This window comes from Impatiens glandulifera, chromosome 1, assembly GCF_907164915.1.
Source record: "Impatiens glandulifera chromosome 1, dImpGla2.1, whole genome shotgun sequence".
Taxonomy (NCBI): Eukaryota; Viridiplantae; Streptophyta; class Magnoliopsida; order Ericales; family Balsaminaceae; genus Impatiens; species Impatiens glandulifera.
This window is the reverse complement of record NC_061862.1, coordinates 5,741,473-5,766,890: the sequence shown is the minus strand read 5'-3', so window position 1 is coordinate 5,766,890 and position 25,418 is coordinate 5,741,473. Positions and strand designations below refer to the sequence as shown.

Sequence of the window (25,418 nt, the reverse complement as noted above, 5' to 3'; positions counted from 1 at the left end):
AAAAATTATAAAACTTGCATCCCTAGCCCTAGTCACGTGTCATATTTTTGTGTGTATAATATTGTATTAAAATATTAAAATTAATGGAAATATGAATAACAAATACTTTAAAGCAAATTAGGGGCTAAGGCAATTGGGGATCCTTTGTCCCCTTACCTCTTTATTCTTATCCTTCAAACATTATCATGTTTCAAATATTCTTAGTCATCTTCAAGGAATCAAACTTGATAGAAATTAAGATTAAGTTTTTTTCATGCATCAGCCCACAATTTTAACAAGTCTTCAGATCTCTTCTCAAAATAGTATCCTTAAGAGTTACAATTGGAAACCTCAATGGTAGCTATCTTGGTTTTCATCTGGAATGATATGGAAACAAAAAAAAAACTTTCTAAATCTATTTTTTAATGAGTTTAAAGATTTTGAATTTCAAAACTAAGTCTTTCTGACAAAAACAAATATGGTCATGATAATATATAATATCCATTTGAAAAAGAAAATTATTCTAACAGTTTCTGTCCAAGATCTTTAACCAAACAAAATCATAATAATATTTTGCAGAGTCCAAAGCTTTTTACTATCATTTCTCATATTGGACTTTATTCTTTGTGTTAAGGATAGGGAATGAAGAAAACAAACAAACAAATATGCCAATTCTTGTTTTCAAAACACTCTTTGAACTATTTACCTACTCTACTACTTAGCAACAATAAAATCATGCACGGCGGCAATTATTTGTCTACTCTAACCTCGTTTCTTAGACTCAGTCGAATTCTAGTACCACCTTACCAATGACCCGTCTCTTGTCTTTGTCCTCGTGAGCCTGTTTCACTTCTGTTATTGGCAGTATTTTCTCCACCTCCATTTTCAACTTCCCTGCCTCCATTAGCTTTCTGATTTCCGCTAATCCTTCGTCGTCAGCTCTCATGTATGTCCAATAGTAATCTGCACCCATATACCAACCACATTTTAACCAACCAACCAACCAAGACAAAACATGCAAATTTCTTTAGATGCTTCAAGAGTATATCATGCTCCTCCGTACCTATTCCATGTGAATATCGATATTGCATCTGCTTTTTCAGTAGAATGGCAGTAGCAGCTGGGAGTCCAAAAACTAAACCATAACTATCCGACAATGAAGCTGCCTCCCCCTATAGAAAATATAACATACATTGCTCGTTCCCTCGATAAACTTTTCATAAAATAAATATTGACAGCATCATTACTCACTTGCAGTGTCATGTACTTTCCACCTCTCTTCAAAAGGTTGATTCCTAACCGTTCTGTCTCTCGCACACCAATCGTGTCCAAAACAGCATCAAACTGCTTCTCAATTTTTGTTTCAATATCCTTCAAAATACCAAAATGCAAGAGAGAAATCAATATGGTCAACAACCAAAATTTCATCCAGCTTCATATACCACGAAATTTACCAGTGAAGTGTAGTCGACAGCTTGCTCCGCACCAGCTTCCAAAATCCGATCTATACTTTCACCTCCGCAGGTGGTTGAGACATGACAACCAGCTGCTACAGCTAGCTGAATTGCTGAAAAACCAACCGCACCACCTCCACCAATTACCAGTATATTTTGCCTGTGGACATGAAAATTTAGCAATATGCACACCCATCTACTATCCATGCATCCCTCCAGAATGCCAGATAGCAGTCATCATGAAAAGAAAACAGTACCATCCCAATAAATGCTTCCTATGCTCCATAAACTAGCATAATATGGACTAAAGAACCAGGCTATATGCATATCACCCTTTCATATAACCAAGAAACATTGCTAAATGGATCTAACTGAAGATCGGGAGGAAAATCACATTGTGACAGACGACCTCATAACGTACCAAAGTTCCGTCACAACTTTCGGTATAAAGGATTGGGAGAATGTGGGTGAAGTCAATTAAGAATTAGAACAAAAAGGATAAAATTAAGTCGCAGAAAAAGGAGAACAAAATTGGAAAGAGAGCAGCAACACGTATCTTCTGGGTTGTACTATGACATTAGAAAATGAACATCCTCGGTGATTGTTGGCTTGAGTCCGATTTTGAGTTTGGGGGAAAATGTGTTTCTCCCATCTTTGAATTCATGACCACACATGTCATAACTTGTTCATACCTAGTTGTATTTCCACTATAGCTGAGGCGACTTTCGTGTTAACTATGGTTTAATGAATTTCTTTTTTATTTTAGAAAAGGTATATATTAACATCATCAACAATCTATGTTAACAGCATTGACTTTATGGGGGATAACTAATAATATGTCAAGAAAACAGAAGGTAATTTTATGAAGAAGACAGTTTACAAATTAGGCGTAGGTTAACATCCAGATACTCATTTAAGTTGCACATAGGTTAACATCCAGATTCAAAGTCACAAAATGTCTGCTTAGAAAACTGCCTCCAAATAGGTTCTATAGGTTCATTTTGCTACATGAGTCAGAACAGGGAACAGGAATATGCTGCATAAATATTCCTCTAAATAAGCAACTCCATCATAGTTACTTCCTTCCTTTACTTGATCCAAAAAAAAACATTATTTATAAACTAATATACAAAATATAAATAAACCATTCTGACAACTTTGTATGAGAACTATGGTATGATAATTCATGCAATTGGAGGCAAAACAAGTGTAATCGCGAAACATAAACACGTTAGAGATGAGTATCATACCCTTTAGCAATCCTGGCAGTACTTTTTAAGGCCCGCCATGCAGTTAGGGCAGCGAAAGGAATGGCACTGGCTTCCTGCATATCATATTCACAAAATCATATGCTAAGATTTTTAGCCAAATCTTGAAAAACATATAAGATAGCACACCCATTATAATAAAGATGCTGGTAGCTAGAAGCAGGACAAGGCCAAAATCGAAACAAAAGTTAACCCAATGGATATGTAAAGAGACCAAATAACTGCAACTTAACTTTCACTTAAAATAACAATTCAAATATGTCTTATAATACCTGAGACATACACTTAAACACATACCACGTGTGAGACTGATTCTGGTTTCAGAGCAAGTTCATTTTCTGGAAGAACTGCATAGTCTGTATAGGTCCCCCTTATAGCAGTTGGATGCAGAGCACCAAACACTTCCTGTCCAATGTGAAGAGAATGAACAGAAGATCCAATAGCTGCAACTTCACCACTAATATCACGCCCCAGAATAAGCGGCAGAAGAGGTTGAAATATCGACTTTCCATAACCAGCTCGCATCTAGAAATATTCAACTTCAGTTAACTTAAATGATACTAACTCATAAGAACATCTATTATCTGAAGAAATATAAACTCAACATGCATTTTTTCTTTTCTTATTACAATCAATCAATCAATCATACATAATATTATTCTTTCCTGATCCAGTACATACAAAAATCAAAACATACAGCATGAATTGAAGGAGAAAGAGAAGATTTACTCTGGTATCAAGAGGATTGACGGAAACGGCACGAGTGCGAACAAGAACTTCATTTGGCTTCAAGTCTGGAACAATTATATCATTGCGAAGCTCAAGCACTTCCGGTCCACCAAACCTTGGCAAGAGAACAGCTCGGCATGTGGTGACGATACATCGATAATCAATTCTCTTGTTCGGCAACGAAGAAATAGAATGAGCAGCTCCGAAAGCTGCATTTCTCCTGAATAACATTCGCATCTCTCTCGATCATGCGCAAAGAAAGTTGAAAATCAGAATAGCATATCAATGAAGAATGAAGAATCAGAAGAAATCGAAGAATTTAGCGAGAACTAGGGTTTCTGAAATGGAGTATTCGGAAATGGCGGTGAGTGAATGAAAGAGAGAGACATCTGTGTTTCTCTCCGCGCGTTGGAAACTGAAGTCGTGGAGCGATCCCCTTCCAGATATATTTTCTGTTAATTTTTTCTTCTTTTTTATTTTAAAATATATTTCTTAATTGTAGAACAACGAGTTTAGAAACGGAAGCAAGATTACGAATTTGACGTGCCCTTCGAGAAACTCATGTCTCAAGTTCGATAAATTTTTGTCCAGAATATGGACATGGACTTTTATTTATTTATTATTATTTTGTTAGTATGGTTTTTATCTTTATTTTTCTTTTATGCACATGTGTAGACTAAGTCGAATCCGTGATATTGTTTTCATTGTATTTAGGTCCCTTAAATCATTTCTATAATTTAATATACATTATTATACACTAAATCTCAGTTTAATATTCAAAATTAAATGTTACAAAATCAAATTAAATCCTTCTGATTCATGTCAATAATGTTAAAATTGATCTTATAATAAACAAGTTTGAACTAAATGAATACAATTTATGCCATGAATCTAGACAAAAAAAAAAAAACATTTATTTATTTATAAGTTATAAGACAAATCCTCACATGTATTGTTCTTATTAAAATCAAGCAAATTTTCCAAAAATAAAATAAGGACCATATTAGGGTTAGGTTTACATAGACAGACACATGTCGTCTACCCTTGAAAAGTTAGGTATAAGAAGAACTTGATTGAACAAAACCAATTTTATCGACAATTCGTGTAATAGAGAAAAAATGTCTCATTATAAAAACAAACAATGAGATGAGCACATGAGGAAAATTAGATTGAAACCATAGGAAAAATACATTCTTCTTCTCTGCAATTAGTTGTCTAGTGAGCATTCTTCTCACAACAAAGATGAGTTATCGGGGTTAAAAATTACATTAATACATCAAAAGTCATTGTTACGCGGATTTTGCTTTTACACTGCAGATTTTGTTTTTATACCGACTTCCTATTTAAAAGTTATATTAATACACCAAACGTCTTTGTTACGGTTTTGTTTTTACTCCGCGGATTTTGTTTTTACACCGACTTCCTATTTAAAAGTTATGTCATTGTTACGGTTTTGTTTTTATTCCGCGGATTTTGTTTTTACACCGACTTCCTATTTAAAAGTTATATTAATACACCCAACGTCATTGTTACAGGTTTGTTTTACCCCGCGGGTTTAAAACAAAGGCAATTGTTATGTGGGTTTTATTTTTACATAGATTTTCTATTATCATTTTACAGTATTAACAATTTTTACTAAAACATTTTAAGTTTATTGAATTAGTTTAACTTGGACGGCTTATAAGACAAAATATGCAAAGTTATTTAACTAAATATTTTTTTTATTTGAATAAATGATTTAACACATTCTACTGTTATAACATTCATTTTAACGTAAATCGTTTCAAGGGAAATTTGGTCAATTAAGAATCAATATTGACAATTAATTGATCTACGTTAAAATAAAATTGTGTTATATATATATATTAAATTGAAATAAAGAGTTTATACTTGAATAACCATTTAAACAACTTTAAAAAAATAAAAATTAATCTCTTTACTCTTTCTATTTAAGTTAAACTGGTGAGTTGATTTCTAAAATTATTATCATTACTACATTTATATATATATATATATATATATATTTTTGAGAACGCTGGGTTCCGCTACTCCTATGAAGTGCGACTAATCCCCGCGGGTTAAGTACATAGCCCGCAAACATACTTAACCAATTAAACATGCGCAGAACTTGCCGCCTAACGGGCTCGAACCCAGAACCTCATGGAGGCCTGGAGATATCCACCTCTTTTTGCCACTAGGCTAGAATCATTACTACATTTATATTAACTTTCACTTGAAATGTAAACTATGTTTTTCTGGGTCTCCTTTTATAAATTTTTATTTTACTCAATTTTATATTTAAATATATTATTACACCTTTTCAATAGAATATTTAAATCTACTGTACAAGTTACAACCATGACACCATTTTGACTCACAATGACAAGATAAATATGCAAGGTCATTTAATGGTGGATAGATCATAGATAATAACACGCATGACAATTTTTCTAAATATGAAAAAAATAAAATGTAACAAGGGTTTGGTGAACTGCCAACTTCCTATCTTAATCTATCTTAACTCGAAAAATATCATTTGTATTATGATATAAATTGTTTTTGTAATTGTGTTATACAATATAAATTAAATTATTCTAAGCATGTAATCATAATTAATTTATTTTTTGTTATGATTTCGATGTTTAATTTTGAGGTAACTTATTCATGCTTAATTTGTATTTGAAATTGAAATTGTGTTCAAAATATTTTATTGTTGAGATGAGAAATTTTAAATATATAAACAAACTTCAAACAGTTAAAACATCTCAATTTGTTTACTTATGTTTTTAATAAAAATATTTATTAATATTTAACTTGTAAAATGTTTTAAAAAAATATAAAATTAATCATGTCTATAATAAAAAAATTTAAATTTGTATTATTTATTTTTCATTTGTTAGATACTTCAATTATTTAAAAATATAGTTCATCTATTATAAAGAATTATAGTTGTTTAAACACTTCAAAATTCATAACACCCTTCAATTGTTTTGTCTATTAATAAACTTTTTTTTTTAGAAAATTGTATTTAAATAATTATATATGATTATTGATTAGTATTAATGGATAACAAATAGAATATTTTTAGAAGTGAAATATTTTTTTGTAGGTAGAGAATATTTCATTAAAAAAAAAGATAAACCAATACAAATTGATAACAACTTAAAATTGGCATATTTCATGGAAAAAAGTAAACAAGTATAAATACTTTATGACATATATATATTATGAACGGTTAACCATAAAAACAAAGTCAAACCAAATAAAAATTTATGACATGCATATAGTTAATTAACCACCAACAAAAATAAAAATAAAATGAAGCATAAAAATCATTAGAAAATCCCAAAAAATAACAACATAAAAATAAAAATAAAAACTTATCAATAACAAATAAAACTTGTTCAATTAAATGAGTGATGGGAATATAAATTTAGAGTGATTAAGGGAGAAAGAATAGATAGATACACATTTGGCAATTTATTTTTTAAAGGAATAAATTATTTATTTATTTTTGCTCAAAAGTTAATAATATATTGAGTATGAAGTTATTTAAAGTTAATAATAATATTAAATGGGTGGTGGAGAGAATCAAGTGACATTTTCTTGTACACACAATAAAATAATATTCTCTTATTAATTTTATAAAATACTTTATACCCTTATATCTATCTATAATACAAAAATAATTTTTTTATAATAATAATCTTGCATGCATATATTCATCTATATTTTTTTATTAATTTAAAAATAAATAAAAAATGATATTTTAGTTATTTTGTTGACAATAAATAGATACATAAAATACTCCTTTATGTAGGTGTTTTTTTTATGTCATCTTAATGTGAACACACTAAATAAATGTTAACAAATAGATTACAGGTGTTAGAAAAAACTTAGTAGCAGTTTGGAATATAGAATTATTGTGCAAACTTTTATAATAAAAAAATGTGTTCAAATTCACCGTCCTTAACATTTGTCTTCTTTTATTTATATGTATTATGTATATATGGATGATTACAACTAATATTATTCATTTAATATATGAACTCACTTTAATTAATTTAGGTGTTTTTATTGTAAATTTATTATGAGTAATAATACTCTTTTTTGATTTGTTAACTCAGTCATTAACTAATAATGTCATAAAATAATATTTAATTTTCTTTCACTCAAGTAACAAGTTCTAATGGTAGAAATTAATTCACATCATGCCACTAGTTATATCATGTAATATTATTGACAACCTATCTCTTTTCCCTTAAAATTTAATATATATATATATATATATATAATTTTTTTAATGAAAATAATTGTATAATTGAAAAAAAGAAAAAAATACTTAAAAAAGTTACCGAGCTCATAATTCCTCAAGAAGAACGATTAACTCCCCCGACAAACTCTATTGACTTTCCTAAACGAATTTTCAGAAAACATCATAACAATAGTATTGTGAATGATACGCATCAAACGACTATGATCATTGAAAGTTTAACGATTTCTCTCCAACCAGATGGTCTACCAAAGAATAATTGGGATGATAACCTAAATATGTAGGCTTGTCATATCAGTCGCATCAATCCAAACTTTTCAACAACTATCTAAAGACTCGGACATCACCCAATAAATCCCAATAATACTCTACAAAAAGCTCAAAATACTATTCATCCATAGACAATGCAAAAGTAAACGAGTTGCCGATTCAAACTTTTTTTAACACATACGACTAGCCATAATACTACATTCTCTTATACACATATCATCTATTAGAATTCCATCATGAATAACGTTCCATTCAACGAACGAGATATTGGATGGAATCTTTGACTCCCAAAATTTTCCCAATAAAAATTATATGGAATCATCTTAACGAACAACTTGTATCAATGTCCCATATGAAAAATATTCATATATTGCCAACACATAATGTCTTGTTCAAACGGTGATACTTGTTTACTTCCTATCAAAAATACAACTCCATTATGAAACGAAATCTCTGTAATAGTATATTTCAATTTGTTTAATCTCCTTTTATATATATATATATATATATATATATATTATTTATAGACAATTAACATTAAATTAATTATCCTCCAATTGCTATTCTAAGATGATAAATAAATTATTAATACTTTGTAACTAAATTTATCTTATTTTTTCAATAATAAAAGTAAATTTTATATTTTTACATTTCAAACATTCTAAATTTGCTTCAATTAATAAGAAAAGAGATAGTTATTATAAGAATGCATTTAATTTTTACACGTATTAATCTAACCTTCAAAATCTATTTCCCTTTTTCAATCTAAATAATTTTTTCAAATCAAAATTCACATGACCCATTATCTTGGATTATTTGAATTGAATTGAATTATAATAAATAATGTAAATTTTTGGTTTGGACATATTAATAATATGTTGTTAGAAAAAAGAAAAAAAAGAAAAGGAAACAACGGCGTCCCAGTTAACGGTGGAAGTATTTTTAAGAACAGATGAAGAGCAGGCGATAATCATTCATTGAAACTCTCTCTCTCTCTCTCTCTCTCTCTTTCTCTTTCTCTCCCTCCCCTTTCTCTCTCTCTATATCTTCTCGGTTGAACAAAAAGACTTATCTCTTTGCCAATTTCACCAGATCGCTTGAAAGATCTTTGTGTATAATCTGATTGATCTCCAATTTGGTGAGATTCTTTAATATCTTCTTCAAATTTCCCAACCCTTTTCTTTTTTTTATCATTTTAACCCAATTTCATCTCACGAACCTTTTGGAATATGTTTATCTATCCAGAATTATATGGGCATTTCCCTTTTAAACAATTGTTACAACTTTCTAGGTTTTTCTACAACTGGGATGATTTTCATAACCCTGTTCATATGTGGTTCAAGATTAGGTTTTTATTACTACCCTTTTTCTTATGATGGATGGATGGATGGATGGATTACAAAGATTACGCAAAAAAAAAAAAAATAATGTATAAAAAATATGGTTTTGTTTGAAATTGGTTTAATGGATTTTTCTTTCATGTCTTGGAAAAGGTACGGTCTTGTTTAGTTTTGATATTCTGATGATGAGGATGAACTTTTTGTTTGAGCTTGTATCTGGTGGGTGCATTCTTGGTTCAATTTGTGAGAATTCTTGTGGATTTTCTTCTTAGTTTTTGGTATTCTGCAAAAGGGTTTTGGTTATAAAGATAGAATCGGAAATGGAAATGGAAATGGAAATGGAAACCTCATGATTGCCTTCATTGTTGCTTAATTTTGGCTTAATGAGGCATGGATTTAAATCCTCATTGTCATATTCTTGCTTCTTGTGGTTAAATTATCAACAACTGGATTTTCTTTCCACTTTTGATAGATGATGTTCTTGATTATGTATAGCTTCATTCATTATGATGATGATGATGATGATGAATAATGTGTGAATAGGAAATCAGCCGGAGCATGATATAACAATGGATCAAAGGAATTTAGTGTGCACTAACCAGACAAGTGATTTGGAAAGGAATCATCAACATAATCAACAACAACAACAACAACCACCGCCCCATCTCTTACCAGACCCGTCATTTCTTTCTAGAAGCATGCCAAACATTCCAATGTCGCAGCCAATCATTCACACGGTATTACCCGCCGGTTCTAGTTCAACCAATTACAATCTCCACCACCACCCATCTATTGAAAGCGGGTTCTTCTATGGAATGATGCCTTATCATCACGATGTTCATCATCACCATCCGGCTGGAAATCTCAACTTAGGTGCGGCTGCTATAGGTTCAAGTTATTATCCGTTCATGGCCGCCTCTAGGCCATTCCAAATCCACCAAAACCTTGGATCTCCTGACCAGTTGCCTTCTTCCAGCAATCATGCTGCGATCGGAGTTCCAATGGATGACTATGGTAGGATCAATCACTTTGTAGATGGTCCTATTGGCCCCTTTAAGAGAAAAGGTGCAGAAGGTGGGATTGTTTCTTCTAATATTCAATACTTTGGTTCCATGGCTGCCGGTTCTAGTTCAGCTGCAGTTGCCCCTGTCCCTCTTGAAGCTGCGGTTGCCCCTGTTCCTACTAATGCTCTGTCCTTTCCTGATTATAGTAGGGTGAATAGGAATGTGTCTGGTGGTATTGAACTTGATTTGGCAATGGCTCGTAACAATAATAACCATTTGATGACTCAACCGAATTATATTAGTCAGAATACTAACCCCCCTCCCATGTTGGAACAACTACAGTTCGGTCGAACCTCCATTGATGGAGGTCCCTTGACATGGAATCAGGCACCCGGGATGAACTACTTCCCTGGTAATCACATTTAATATTCCATTTAACGCTCTCTTTGTTTTTACATATTTTGACATTGTATTTTGGATATGCATATCCTTCATTAGGAAGCAATGGTGGATTTCTATTGCCAGGATGTCAAGATGTAGCTCCCAATAGGACTTTTTTCCATCTATCTCCTCCTCCTCCATTGCCCAATGTTCATCATCCTCCACCATTACCATTGATGGGAGTTAGAAGCCATACTATCAATTTCCATTCTCAACTTCCTGCAGTTCCCTCACTTAGACCCACAAATAGCCCTCCAGCAGCAGCCTTCACTCTGAATCCACTCCAAACTGGCAATATTGAGCCAGGACCTCGATTTCTGGGACCTGCTGTTCCACCCTCCGGGTTCAGAATATATCGGCCCCTCAGAAGGGCACTCGTTCCTGAAACCAATCCAAGATATCGCAATCTTCCTAATTTGAGAGTCCTGCCAGCTGATGTAATAATGTCTTCTTCTATATTGACATCTTAAGCCGAAATTCCACCTCCTCACTTTTCTATTTTATATATTGTTCTCAGGAAGTTGCTATGCTGGAGATTTCGGGATATTATGAAGTGGGGAGTTCAGTAGATCAACATAGTGATATGCGGCTGGACATAGACCACATGACATACGAGGTTTTTTTAGTGATATCTTGAATTTAATTGAGAGAATGGAAACCCCCGGATTACAGAATTGATGTTGAAACTTTTATTTCAGGAGCTTCTTGCTTTGGGAGAACAGATTGGCCATGTGGGCACCGGTTTGTCTGAAGAAACTATAACCAGGCATCTAAAAACCAGGACACCTCCAAAACTGATTTCCAAAGCCTGCCCAAATCAAGAAGCGGCGTCAGTAGCTGAAATTGCAACAGATTTCTGTGTCGTATGTCAGGTAAAACATTATTTAGGATCTTGGAAATTGTTAGTAAGTAGCATAAAGGTAAGAAGAGTAGATAAAGATAAGATTTGTTAATTTTTCAGAATGATTATAAGAAGCAAGAGAAGATTGGAGGGCTTGAATGTGGACATGAGTACCATGTGGAATGTATAAAGAAATGGCTTCTGGTTAAGAACACTTGCCCTATCTGCAAGGCCCCTGCATTGACCATACACAGAGAGGAGGAGGAAGAGGAAGAGGAAAGAGAAGGCTGAGAGCCTCTATTCCAACGACGATGACGATGCTGCTGCTGCTGAGGCTGTGATCATTGGCGTCGTCTTTATCTTATAACTATTTTTCTAGTCTGTTTATTTTGAACAGGGTAAGAAGAGTTTGTATGTACATTCTCTGTTTATATACATTTTCTTGGCAGGGCTTTTGTTTGTGATGAAATCATCATCAGCGCTGTCTAAAAGCACATTTATTTCTTGGCGTAATCGCCGCTCCTAAAACTTGTACAGACATTTTTCTTTCTTTTGAATTCTCTTTTTTTCTTTTCTTTCTATTCTCAAACATGTATTTAGTACTGTTTTTATACTCTGTATATGTGAACATATATAATCCTGTCTGCTTTGGATGAAAATGTCTTTGTCTCTGTCTCTGTCTTTTAGACCTTGTTCTATGTTTTACCATTGTTGGAGGACAGGGTTTGTTGTTTACATTTGGGTGTAGATGTGTCCTAATGATCTTGACTACCACTCTATTAATGAAAATATCAAATATTTTTCTAAAGCTTAACATAGTTATTGTAAATTTTTTTGAACAAAATCTGACTTCTATCTCTAATTTCTTCTTAGTTTAGAAGCTTCATTAAAATAGTGAATGGGATATCTGATTCTTAAACAGAAGATTTCCTATGATTTTAACATAGACAATTCACATGTTGTGTCTCATGTCAAGTGAACACAAACAAATTAATTGGCCATGTTTGGTACAAATGAGCCATTTGTTTCACTTGTGATATGTTTAACCATCATCAAAATAGAAGTTGTAACAAATGTTAATAGAAAGTTCTAGTCATACCTAATATTCATTCTCGAGTTCTATCATTGGTTGTTGTGCTAGCCTTGTTTAGGGATTTTACTAATTTACGCAAAAAAAATGATCCAAACATCCTAATTCATTTAGTTTGTTAGTTATGCCTAATAAGTAAGAACTATAGAAACTCTATATCAATACACTAAGCTATACAAATATCCAAGTAGGGTTTCAAAATGAAACAAATTAAAACATCCGAGAAAGTGCGAGTAACTCACTGTATCGCCGATAACGCAAGAAAAGGGGCCACTCATCCTTAAAGTGTAATGCATGTCAAAGTTTACACACAATCAATTCGATCATATCCAACTCCAATAGTTCCCTGTCAATGTTTATCCACAATCAAATCAGATCGGATCGCAAAATAAGAGTAACAACACTTTATTCAAATCCTTCAATTACAAAAAAGATTTACCTCTTATCTATTCATGTGACAAATTTACTCAACTTATCTGGATACGAGTGTTAACTACACGGAGACGATGATTTGCAATGGACGGAGATGTCGAGGGACTTGGTTTCACAATGGTTTTTTTTCTTTCAGCGAACAAACCTTTAATAGCCTGGTTCCGGAAATGAAATTTTATTCAATTTAGTTGATTTTGCAACGCGTCAATTCAATCCATTTTTACTGTCTCGCCATTTTTTTTATTATTCTTTATTTTTGTATAAGAAATATATCATTAAAGGAAATTATAGTGTTATTAAATGAATAACAAATAATTGTAGCTTCAATGAATACCTTTAAATAAGTTTAATGGAGGGGTATTTTTTTGGTCATTAACAAATAAAAGCTTTTCTTCATAAAAAGATAGAGCAGTTAGTAAGAATGTTATTATTTATAATAAATATCAATAATAGTTGCGGACCCCAGGACAACTGTTTCTAATTAAGAAATATATTTTATTCAGAGTAATTTGATTTTTTAAATGGTAAAGGTAGACCCATAATTTAATTTGAACAGATAACATTATTCGATAAAAAGTTGATTATTTGAATAAAATAATTATAATATTTTTAATACATAATATTTTAATATGTTATAAAGTGAAGAAGTGATTGTTAATTAAATAATAAACTATTTAGATATTATTCTAAATAATATCAAAATTAAACAAGACTTAAATGGTAATCAAAATTAAAAAAATAAATTTCATTTTATTTTAATTTTTAAATTGAACATTTATTTATGGGGTTTGGAAACTATTTAGTAAATGTCAACATTGAAGCACATGGTCACACTCACACCCATAGTTGTCATAATTTTAGAGCTTGTTTGATGTTGGTTATTTGGAATTATTTTAAATTTTATTTTATTAAAAAATTTAATTGGTTGAATTATTGTAATGTTTATTTGTATTTAAAATTTAAATTTATAAAAATATAAAAATTTAATATTTTAATTGAGTGATTAAATTATTGAAATAAGTACAATAGAATATATAAGTTTTGAATAAACTATAATAAAACTCAAACCAAACACTCTCTAAACAAGAACCGGCATATTCACAGTATATCTTATATTATTTTCCGGTCTAAAAAAAGATAAATCAAAATAAAAAAATGTATGTTAAAATAAACTAAAAAATATATTAAAATAAAGATTCCGTTATTGAAACCGTACGGACACAGTCAGTTTAAAATTGAGGGTTAAACCAGTCAAACAAACCAGTGTTGTTACACATGTTAATTTGTAACCTTGTTTGAAAATTATATTTGAGAATAATATTATTTAAATAGTTCCAATCTTTACCCTTGATCAAATTATTTGAATATTATATTTAAAAAATATTAGTAAAACTCAAATCTGAAAAAAGGAAAAAAAAACTCATCTACATTAGCATTGTCTCTCCCGTTTCCATTTTCTCAATAAAAATAATGAAATATGATTATTACTTAATTTATTTTAATTTAAAAAACTTAAATTAATTTTATAGGTTAGATGCGACATTAAAATAAAACTAATTAATATATTAAATATGTGAAATGCATATATAAAATTTTTAACCTATAGTTTTATAAATAATAATTTGACTCTTACTTATTTAAATTGTTTTTGTAAAATTTATAAATAATTTTTAAGTTGGTTAAATATGTTATTTTAGAGTTATTGATTTTTTTAATACTAATATATTAAGTTAGTTAAATATGATAAATGTAATTTTTTTTTTTATAATTTTGAAGTTGTTATATGTGAATTCACACATAATTATTAAAAGATATAGGATAATTATTAGGTTATATATTTTTATTATTTTATAAATTATTTAATTTTTGTTTGATAAGTTTGTTATTAAGTTTAATAATTTTAAAGTGATTTAAAATTGTTTTTAAATAATTTAGTATACAAAAACACTAAAATTTGACTAACCAAATTTATATTTTTTAAAAATAATTTCTAATAAATAAAATAAATTTTTAAAAATTATAAACTCATTAAGGATTTAAATAAATTAAATAATTATCTTGGATAAATATTATATCTATTTATCTCAAAATAATAAAAATAAATGTCAAATTAAATAAGTATTTAGAAAAAATATTATATTCATTTATCCCAAAATAATTAAAATAAAGACTAAAATAAATTAAATAATTATTTAAGAAAAATATTGTATCAAATTATTCAAAATACTTAAAATAAAGGTTAAAAATAAATTAAATAATTATTTAGGGAAAATATTGGACCTTTATTCTAAGAATTAATATAACGAAAAAATTAGAATCATTACTGGGATAGTGATCTCAAGTGAGTTAGAAGGCAAAAAAATATTGCTCAATAAATTATGACGGTTAATCAATCATAATTAGAACCAGTGAAACAAGTTAACTCTCGTCTAGACACTCTACTACTTCATCTTCATGATGAACAATTTGGATCGGAGCAGAATACAAACTCCCTAAGAGATTTCGCCAATACCGATGTACCATTAAAGAGACCAACAAACTTATTTTCTACTTCCACCACAAGCCATTCAACATGAGCAAGATTAACACATTCCTTAAAATAAGGTGTCTCCTTAAAATAAGGTGTCGTGATCAACTCAGGATCTTCAATCTCAAACGACGAAATACTCGAATCTCTCGAACAAACCTCCATATCAGAAAACCAAACTCCGATACCACTTGACGTTCTATTCAGACAATTACTTCCACAACATTTTTTCTGTTATCCATGACAATCAAATACAGTAATTTAACCTCAGGCTTAATATGTTTAACCCAGATACGCGCCTAATCACTCTTTCTCCATTGTCTAGTATTCGAGTCCATATACATAAAACCCCTAAAATATTTCGTGCACTTTTTAACATCATAAAACTTCACTTATCACGGCGTAAACTATATAAACGAACCCTAGCTAGATGACACATTGGGAGTTAATAATTAATTTGTATTAAAAAATAAGTAAAATGTAATTTTGATGTATTAATAAGTAAAAAGACAAGATTAAAGTGAGAGATTGGTTTTAGGATAAAAATTAAAAAAAATCAATAACTACTAAATTAAAAAGCTCCAAGAGTTCATAAAAATGGGAAATTTTTTTCTTTGGTATTGGTTCAGTTCTCTTATAGATCTATTTAAATAATTTATTAATTGTTTAAATAATTTGAATTGACAGTCTTATATATATAAAACTTAAAAAATATTAATATAATAATAAAATATAAAAAAATAGTGTTTTTCTTAATACTTTAGGCATAAAAATTACTTTATTTATTATGTCAAATCATTAATCAAATTATTAAAATATCTTTTATTTTTATATCATTATATATTAATATTTTTTACTAAAAATCCAGCATTATGAAAAAATGAAGAGAAATGATAAGTAAAAAAAATATTGACAAAAATATTGTATAAAATATTATATCATTTTGAATATTTAATAGGAGAAATCTATTTTTTTTTTTCAGTATTTTTCTGATACCTATCCTTTCTCATAAATGAAATGATTATATAATATCGAATTTTAATTCTCATAAATGAAATAATTAGATAATATTGAGTTTTCTTTTTTAAATATCGAATAAGATTTAAAAGTATTTATTTTAATTAGAGTTTATTAATCCATAACTAAGTATCTTCATGGTTTTATTTTTGTGACCAATATTTATTATTAAATTAAAACATTCTTAAAAAAACATTGAAATTAGAGATTTTTGTTTCACTTATGTAATTATTTTATTCCTTCACAATTTGTTCTCAATTAATTTTGACAAAACTGAACAGTTTAATATGTTTGCTTATTCACCTTTACAAATGCAAATATATTATAACTGAAAAAAAATAAGCAACAAATGGCTACTCGAGATAAATTGTAAAACAAAAAAAGTAACAAGTGTTTGCTTCATAAAATTTCAAGTTTAAATGCTCTATTCAATTTATATAAGAAAGGGCGGTGAGAGACTTTATCATCCCCTTTGTATGTATCTAAATATTGTTTTAAATTATTTGATTAGGTATCCATACATTATCTTGTCCCTATTTTGAAATTGTTTATACATTTATTTTTGTTTAATTTTATATCTTAAATATTTAAAACCATTTAAAATTTTATAAAACTGTTAATTTAGGTTGAATATATATAAAAAAATCCATCTTAAACGTGGTATATCGATCTATTTTTTTAAAGTTTTATCGTGAGCAAAACTTTCACCTACGTCTTGAGATGACTTATTCAACTTTATTCTCAAACGACAACGCAACTATTATGTTCCATTTTCAGACAACAATATATGTTGCAGAGTAAGGCGATAACAAAATTGTTACTCATTTTTCTCCTCCATATTTAGATATTGTATGTTTGTGTTGTGCCCCAAAATCACCTCGAAAGAGAATTAGTATGACACCCTACGACCATGCCTCCTGCTTCAACTGAAAACGCTTTCAGAAACACATGATATTTTGGTCTCGTAAGCCGATTATTACTATTGAACTACCATGGTGTGTTAGTTAAAATGTAAATAATATAATAGAGATTACGAAATATAAATGATATCGTAATACAAAACTCATAGTATTATTGAATTGGACTGCTAAACAATACTTATATCAGAAGAGCGACTATCTTCTTAGTGAAATGAGTTGAGAATGAATGTTTGAAAACGCGTTTATTAGTCAAAATAAGCTTTAAGCGATCGAGATTCATATTTTGAATATGGAATAAAAATGGTTAGTAGGAAAATAAACATTTTGGCATCTTCTTTAATTGGAATATAATGCTTCTTTAAAATATAGGCTATGGAGTACTAGATAAGCAATTTGGCATCTTCTTTATCTTTTAGCTGCATGCCTTTAATAAAATCAGTTATTCACGACGACTGAATGATACGTATTCCATATGCTTACAATGGCTCGACCTCTGCAACTTCTCTCCATTAATGCCGCTTTCATATGCTTCCTCCTCTGCCTCGCCGCCGTCTACGGCAGCAGGATCATATTGAATGGAGTAGACGACGACGGCGGCGGCTCTCCGGCTCAGACGATGTCATTCCTCCGCCTGAACAACGCTCTCCACGCTGCGTCGAACACTTGCGAGAACACCTACGGTTTCATGCCCTGCACTACCTCCGCCATCGGAAACGTCTTTCTAATCATCGTCTATGGTTACCTAATGTTCCTTGCTGCTACTTATCTCTCAAATGGAAGCGAACTTTTACTCGAGATCCTCGGTCCTGGACTAATCGGTGGCTTATTCCTCCCCATGCTCGGAGCTCTCCCTGATGCTATGCTCATCCTCGGTAATTTTGAACTCCGATAATTCATATTCTCTGGAAATTTGAATACAGATCCTTAATCATGAACTGATCAGAACTTGCTGAACTTCAATTAAAAGAAGAGATGAATTATAGGAATGAAATTGAACTTTTCATTTTTGCTGATTGGCTTTCGAGTTAGGGTTGAAGTTTCCGATATAACTGTCTGAAACTGTAAGTCATTCGATAAGTCATGCTTGTTCATCTGTTTAATCAAGGATATATGATAAAGAAATTAGTAGGATATATGATAAAGAAATTAGTAATCAGCCTGAAATTCAAATAGATTTACATACTTCTCTTCTCTTGTGTATTCATGAAAGTTGCAAGAAAATGAAACACAGATTCTTGGAAGGACATAAAGCGGCGATAACGCCTTTGCTAAAGGGGGCCACCGGCCACTCAATGAAAGTTCTTGTTAATTATGCCTTTAGGACCAGCCAGCCATTGTCTTTGAAGCTTTATTCTTTTCTATGAACACTGCACAATAGTTATATACTCTAACAGAAGTCAGATGATGAACACAATCAACCTTTTTGGATAATTGCTTTTTTGTTCTTTAAGAAATTTAAAGCTATTATTTACAATCTTAATTATTTGCCCTACTTTACTGTGAAGAACACAATATTATTGCAATATTTATAAGTTTTTATTTTTGGATACAAGTGTTAAATGGTTTTCTTTAATGTGTTTGTTTGTACAGTATCTGGGCTATCTGGAAGTTCAAAAACTGCTCAAAGTCAGGTCTCAGTTGGAATGGGTTTGCTTGCCGGGTCTACAGTGATGCTTCTGACAGTAATATGGGGAACTTGTGTAATTGTTGGCAAGTGTGATCTTCAGGGTGAAGTTGCAATCGATGGAAGAGATACTGTTGGTGTTAGTCTTACTGGTAATTCGTCTTTGAACTCAGAATGATCATCAAAGTAGTTTGGTTTGGAAGGTTAATTGATTGGTTTTTGCAATAGGTTCTGGTGTTAGTACAGACATCTGGACTAGCTATGCAGCTATACTCATGGTTATATCTCTCATCCCTTTTCTCATCGTCCAAATTCCTCAAGTCATGGATTCAACTTCTGGGAGGCATTTGTCTGTGTTGATTGCATTAGTTGTCTCCCTTTTACTTTTGGTTTCCTATTGTGTTTACCAGGTATATTTATATATATATGTATATCCTTAGAATTTTGAAAATGGTATTGAAAATTCACTTTGATAATGAATGGTATGCAGGTTTTCCAGCCATGGATTCAGAGGAGACGGATTGCTTATGCCAAACACAAACATATAATATCAGGAGTTCTCAAACATCTCAAGATGCGTGGAATTGATAGGCTGTTCAATGATGATGGTCAGCCCAATGAACGTGTCATTGAGAAGTTAGCATTTGTTTTCTTCTACAATTCCTCCTAATAAAACAATGATAATATCTGATTTTCATTGGTGGAATGATTAGGTTATTTGAGGTGACAGATTCGGATGGAGATAACTACTTATCATCTTCTGAACTGAAAGCACTTATCTTAGGGATTAGGTTTGATGAGTCTTCATATATGGACGAGGATGATGCCATCGATAAGATCATGAAAGACTTTGACACCTCTGGCGATTCCAGAGTAGATTATAATGAATTTAAGGCTGGGATCTCAAGGTGGCTCGATGAGGCCACCAAGTTTAAGTCCAGATCTGGTCCTGATGATACTCTTCAACACTTCACCGAGTTTCATGAGGTATTATTATCATTATTATCATATGGGTAGCTATTATTGGTTGGTAGTACCCATGAAGTTCAAATGATTATTTTATTGTTCTGTTTTCCAAGCACACAAGACATGAACATAACTTGTTAGGAGACCAAATGGATGAAACTGGTGAAGAAGAAGGTGGTGGTGGTGTTGAAAGCATGAAATGGACATCGATCAAAGCAGCCCTTTTATTATTATTGGGGACAGTAATCGCTGCTGCATTTGCTGATCCATTGGTGGATGCTGTTGATAGCTTCTCAAGTGCCACGAGTATACCAACGTTCTTTATCTCATTTATCGTTCTTCCCTTGGCTACCAACTCTAGCGAGGCAGTGTCTGCGATCATCTTTGCCAGCAGGAAGAACAAGAGATCCGCCTCTTTAACATTTTCAGAGGTCAGTTAGTAATAATATTACTACTCAAAATGGCTTTGAAGTTTGAACTGAAGTAACAATTATTGTTGTTGTAGATATACGGAGCTGTGACCATGAACAACCTCATGTGTTTATCGGTTTTCTTGGGCATTGTTTACATTAGGGAACTGAAATGGGATTTCTCATCAGAAGTGCTAGTCATTCTTCTTGTCTGCCTTTTTATGGGCGTTTTCTCAAGCTTACGAACCACCTTCCCTCTTTGGTCGTGTTTCGTGGCTTTCCTTCTCTACCCGTTTTCTCTGGCTATCGTCTATGTCCTTGACTACGTCTTTGGCTGGTCATAGAGTGGCCGGCGTAATAATCCTCCCTAATAATTGTTTAATTTTAATGAATCAAAGAGAAACACCTTAATTTGTATGTGTAATATTGTGTGTTACCAATTAAATTCAATGAAAAAGAATATGAAATATTGAACTTCAACTAGTAGGAGGGGGCAAGACAATAATATAACTAACTGTTTTTGTTTCCTTCTGCTTGGTTCCATAAAGTCTTCCTATTATGAACAGGTAAGTGAGATATAGTAAGGAAAGACCAAATTTAAATTTTCAAGTTGTGTTAAAAATAAAGTTAAGTTCTTCACTTGTTGACATTGCAGGAGGGGCGCAGAAGCTGATGAAGGATTGCCCCTCAAAGATGATATACTTACATCTATTCTTCCCAAAAATCAAAAGCGGTTTTTAGTTGAAATTGAATCCGTAATGTTTTAGTTTCTTAAATGACTTATCAATTGACTACCTTGGTGGGGTCACTCTTCTCAATTATTTGGAGAAATGGAAGAGATTGCAGAATTTATGGTGTTGAGATTATGAATTCTCAGCAGGAAAGAATGATTCATGGATATTTGAGGAAGAAGTTCAACAAAATTATAATTACAAAAATATTATGTCAATCCCAGCCTAAGATTAAACATCTCTTAAGTTGGATTCTAAAACTATGATTGAACGGGTCATGTTATTCACTGAAATATATGTTTGTGAATGCACCTCCATATATTTATAATTTTTAACTTTGTACCAAACTTGTCACTATTAGAGATCCTACTATATCTACTATTATTCAGAGGAAAACATGGGCAGGAATGAAATTGGACAATGATGAACAAAGAATAAGATATTCTCACCTCATTTGGTGGGGAAATGTTAAAAGAAAAGTGTTAAATACAAGGCTCCCTTTCATTGTTTTAGTCATTCTATTCAAAAAGTTGAAGATTCCCACCTATTAATATAGCCTGTGGGATAGGTCTTGTTTGGAATTCGGTTATTTAAATAATTTGTTAGTCAAATTAAAATTGTTGTGTGAAAAGATTCTAATGAATTTGATATCTAATGAAAAAATTAATTTAAATAAGTAATACAACCTCAAAGTAATCACCTTATTAATTATTTTTTTTTTAATAAATAATATTTTAATAAATAAATTATTTAAATAACCCTTCTTACAATAATAAAGTCATTCTATTCAAATAATTTTGAAACAATTTATATTACAAAAATAAATTTATATTTATTTATTTAAGTAAATAAATTTATATAATAAATTTTGTATTTATATAAATAAATTTATATAATTAATTTTTTTATCCACTCTTCTAGCCTAGTGACAACAAGAGGTGGATATACCCAGCCTCCTTTATAGGTCCTGAATTTGAGTCCGTCAGACGTTAAATTTTGTGTCTGATTAAGTGTGTTTGTGGGTTATGTGCTTAACCTGACCACATTTCTCCCAAAAAAAGTATAACAATTTCTTAGTGTCATTTACTTATTATTATTATTACTTACTTTTATATTTAAATATATATTTTTTAAATTGTTAAAGTATAAAATATTTAATTATATATATATATAAAAATAATAATAATAATGTATAATTAATATTAACTCTCAATTTTATAAGTTTACAACGACTAAATAATTTTAAGCGAATTCTCGACTTAGACTAATTGGACTAAATGGCAACAAAAAAATGAAAATAAGGTTTGAACCCTAGACTATCAACACTAATTTAATAAAGAAAATAACTAACTAGAATATGGACATGTCAAATAAAAAATGAAATGTCATAATCTTTGAAGAAAATCCTAAGAACTAGCAGAGAGACATATCAGATGATGAAATTCAGAATCGGTAATGGAAGTGAAATATTATTTTGGCACGATTCATGGCTAGAGAATAATCCCATAATTTTTCGGGAGGAATTTCAATCTATTAGAGTTTGAATCAGAAGAAATTGTCTCTTGTCCTCAATTAGAGATATTCAAGAAGGAAATGCAACTCTATTTTAAGAGTATTCCAGAAAGAGTCATAATTCTGAATCTGATCAATAATATGCAATTTAATGAAAACACTGATACAAAGAGCTGAGATACTATTATGAATGAAAAGTTCGTGGAAAAAAAACCCATAGGAGATCATTAGAACAAAGGAGGTGGTGATCGATTGACATAAAATAGTTTGGTCTTTAAAGGTTATACCTCGAAACCAATTCATCATTTGGCTGTCATTCAGGAAAAGATTGGCGACAAGAGGCATAATTAAGAAGTACATGAATATTCAAGACGTCAATTGCCCAATCTGCGTAGTAAAAGAAGAAAACATTGACTACTTGTTTGGGGAGTCCGCATTTGTATCCAAGTTGTGGATTAATTTTTGCTCAGAACACGAATATCACAACTTTCCAAATACATGAAACGAAATCATAGAGCTTGTAAAGAAAAAGGCTAAGGGCGATAACTTTTATGCAAATATTTTCAAATACTTATTTGGAGCCCTAGTCTACAATACCTAGAGAGAAAGAAATACAAAAATTCATAGCACGAATAAGAGAACAGAAGAAAAAGTTTGGGATGATATTGTTTCTGATGGCAACTCTCTCATACATACATGGAGGGGAATTCCGATTATTGAAGACAGTTAAAAGCTCAGTCAAATGTGGAATATCCCTTATAAAATCATTACAAGGAAAAGAATGTTCAAATAATTCTTGTTTGATGACTTGTTTGTAATTCAATTATTTCCATGATAATTTTCTTAGTATATAATATTTTTACATGCTGAGAATCTTTAAATTCAGCAACTTTTTTAATATCAAATTTAGAGAGAAAAGAAAAAAATATTTTATCTTTTTTAAGCCAAAAATTGACAATCTTTCATTATCTAAGCCAATTGAACCAAATAAAGTAATTTCTGATGAGAATCTAGAATCTCCTTTTAAATCTCAAATAGTTGAGTTTGATGAAACTACATTTGAATGAGATCCTAGATTGCCTATTTCTATGTGGCGGTATTCTGTAGATCATATGATGAAATTAGAAGAACTTATATTAAAATGAAGCCATATCAACTTATGTTGTCGAAGTATCCGAGATATGAATTTGGAAAGCAACAACGTCGATTTCAATACTCTTAATTTAAAAAGTTCTCATGGTTTGAGAGAATTTAATTCAAGTATAAACTCAGATTCAATTAACGATAAAATTATATTTCAAAAAAATCGTAAATCCAACTTCAATAGTAAATGTCATGTTTTTTATGTATCTTTGGTCTAAAATATTTATTTTTCTCTCTTTAGTATTTTTATTTTTTCTGATATCATGTTTTGTTTCGTTGTGCTTAAACGATTCCTATTTTTAATATATCATGGACTATTTAAAAAATTGTGTTATATTAGTTTTTATGAATTTTTTTTAGCTTCGGGTAAATTTAAAACCATTGCTCCGCCCTTGATTAACATTATACTCCAATAGAACTATCCCATCTGAATTATAGATGGTGTTTCATAATATAGTCCGAATGTTGGATATAATATAGGAGGGTATTTGTAAATTTTATTCTTTTATTTTTTAATAATTTTACAAATGATATAAAGATATATATTAATTTAATATAAAAATTAATTTAACTTAGTTTTTTTTAGGAAACGGCGTAGTGTCATTTCATTAAAAATTCCAAAACATGGAAATGAGTTTTAAAAAATAAAGCTAGATAGACCATAACTTTGTTGAAAATATCAAATGAGTTTCAAACAACTGAATTACAGAACAAACAGAACAACAAACAATTAAATTATAAACAAGTCATCAAATAAGAACTATTTGAACCTTATTTTCCTTTTAATGATTTTATAGGGGATATTCCACATTTGACTGAGCTTCTAACTGTCTTCATTGATCGGAATTCCCCTCCATGTATTTATAAGAGCGTTGCCATCATAAATAATATCATCCCAAACTTTTCCTTTTGTTCTCTTATTCGTGCTATAAATTCTTGTATTTCTTTCTCTCTAGGTATTATAGACTAGAGTTCCAAAGAAGCATTTGAAAACATTCGCGTAAAAGATATCGCCCTTAGCCTTTTTCTTTACAAGCTCTATGATTTCATTCTATGTACCTGAAAAGTTAGTGATATAAATTTTATGAGCAAAATTGATCCATAACTTAGATACAAATACGCACTCCCCAAACAGGTGGTCAATGCTTTCCTCTTTTATTGCACATATTAGGCAATTGACGTCTGAAATATTCATATACTTCTTAATTCTGTCTTTTGTCAGCCAAATGATGAATTGGTGTCGAGGTATAACCTTTGAAGACCAGACTATATGTCAATAAATCACCACCTCCTTTGTTCTAATGATCTACCATGCTTTTCATGCCACAAACTTTCCATTCATAACAATATCTCAGCTCTTTGTATCAGTGTTTCAATTGAATTATATATTATTGATCAAATTCAGAATTCTGACTCATTCTAGAATCCTCCTTAGAACAGAACTGTA

General features: G+C 30.6%; 3 protein-coding genes across 3 annotated transcripts; 2 read left to right on the top strand and 1 right to left on the bottom strand.

Moving 5' to 3' along the window:
• Positions 1-528: 528 nt before the first annotated feature.
• Positions 529-3,834, bottom strand: LOC124921959 (reticulon-4-interacting protein 1, mitochondrial). Its single transcript, XM_047462669.1, has 7 exons — positions 3,431-3,834; positions 2,999-3,226; positions 2,684-2,757; positions 1,434-1,593; positions 1,231-1,350; positions 1,043-1,151; positions 529-942 (listed from the first exon to the last, which is right to left on the bottom strand). Exons 1-7 carry the CDS (start codon positions 3,665-3,667, stop codon positions 761-763), a joined length of 1,110 nt encoding a protein of 369 aa, XP_047318625.1. The 5' UTR covers positions 3,668-3,834; the 3' UTR covers positions 529-760.
• A 5,113-nt stretch (positions 3,835-8,947) lies between these two features.
• On the top strand, positions 8,948-12,289 carry LOC124919534 (probable E3 ubiquitin-protein ligase ZFP1). Its single transcript, XM_047459791.1, has 6 exons — positions 8,948-9,111; positions 9,857-10,729; positions 10,816-11,195; positions 11,276-11,374; positions 11,457-11,630; positions 11,720-12,289. Exons 2-6 carry the CDS (start codon positions 9,883-9,885, stop codon positions 11,888-11,890), a joined length of 1,671 nt encoding a protein of 556 aa, XP_047315747.1. The 5' UTR covers positions 8,948-9,111; positions 9,857-9,882; the 3' UTR covers positions 11,891-12,289.
• Positions 12,290-18,023: 5,734 nt separating this feature from the next.
• LOC124920056 (sodium/calcium exchanger NCL-like) lies at positions 18,024-21,068 on the top strand. The gene is made up of 7 exons (XM_047460455.1): positions 18,024-18,457; positions 19,176-19,361; positions 19,438-19,619; positions 19,700-19,845; positions 19,923-20,196; positions 20,289-20,606; positions 20,681-21,068. The coding sequence occupies exons 1-7, from the start codon at positions 18,058-18,060 to the stop codon at positions 20,927-20,929; spliced, it is 1,755 nt and encodes a 584-aa protein (XP_047316411.1). The 5' UTR covers positions 18,024-18,057; the 3' UTR covers positions 20,930-21,068.
• The last annotated feature ends 4,350 nt before the right edge of the window (positions 21,069-25,418 follow it).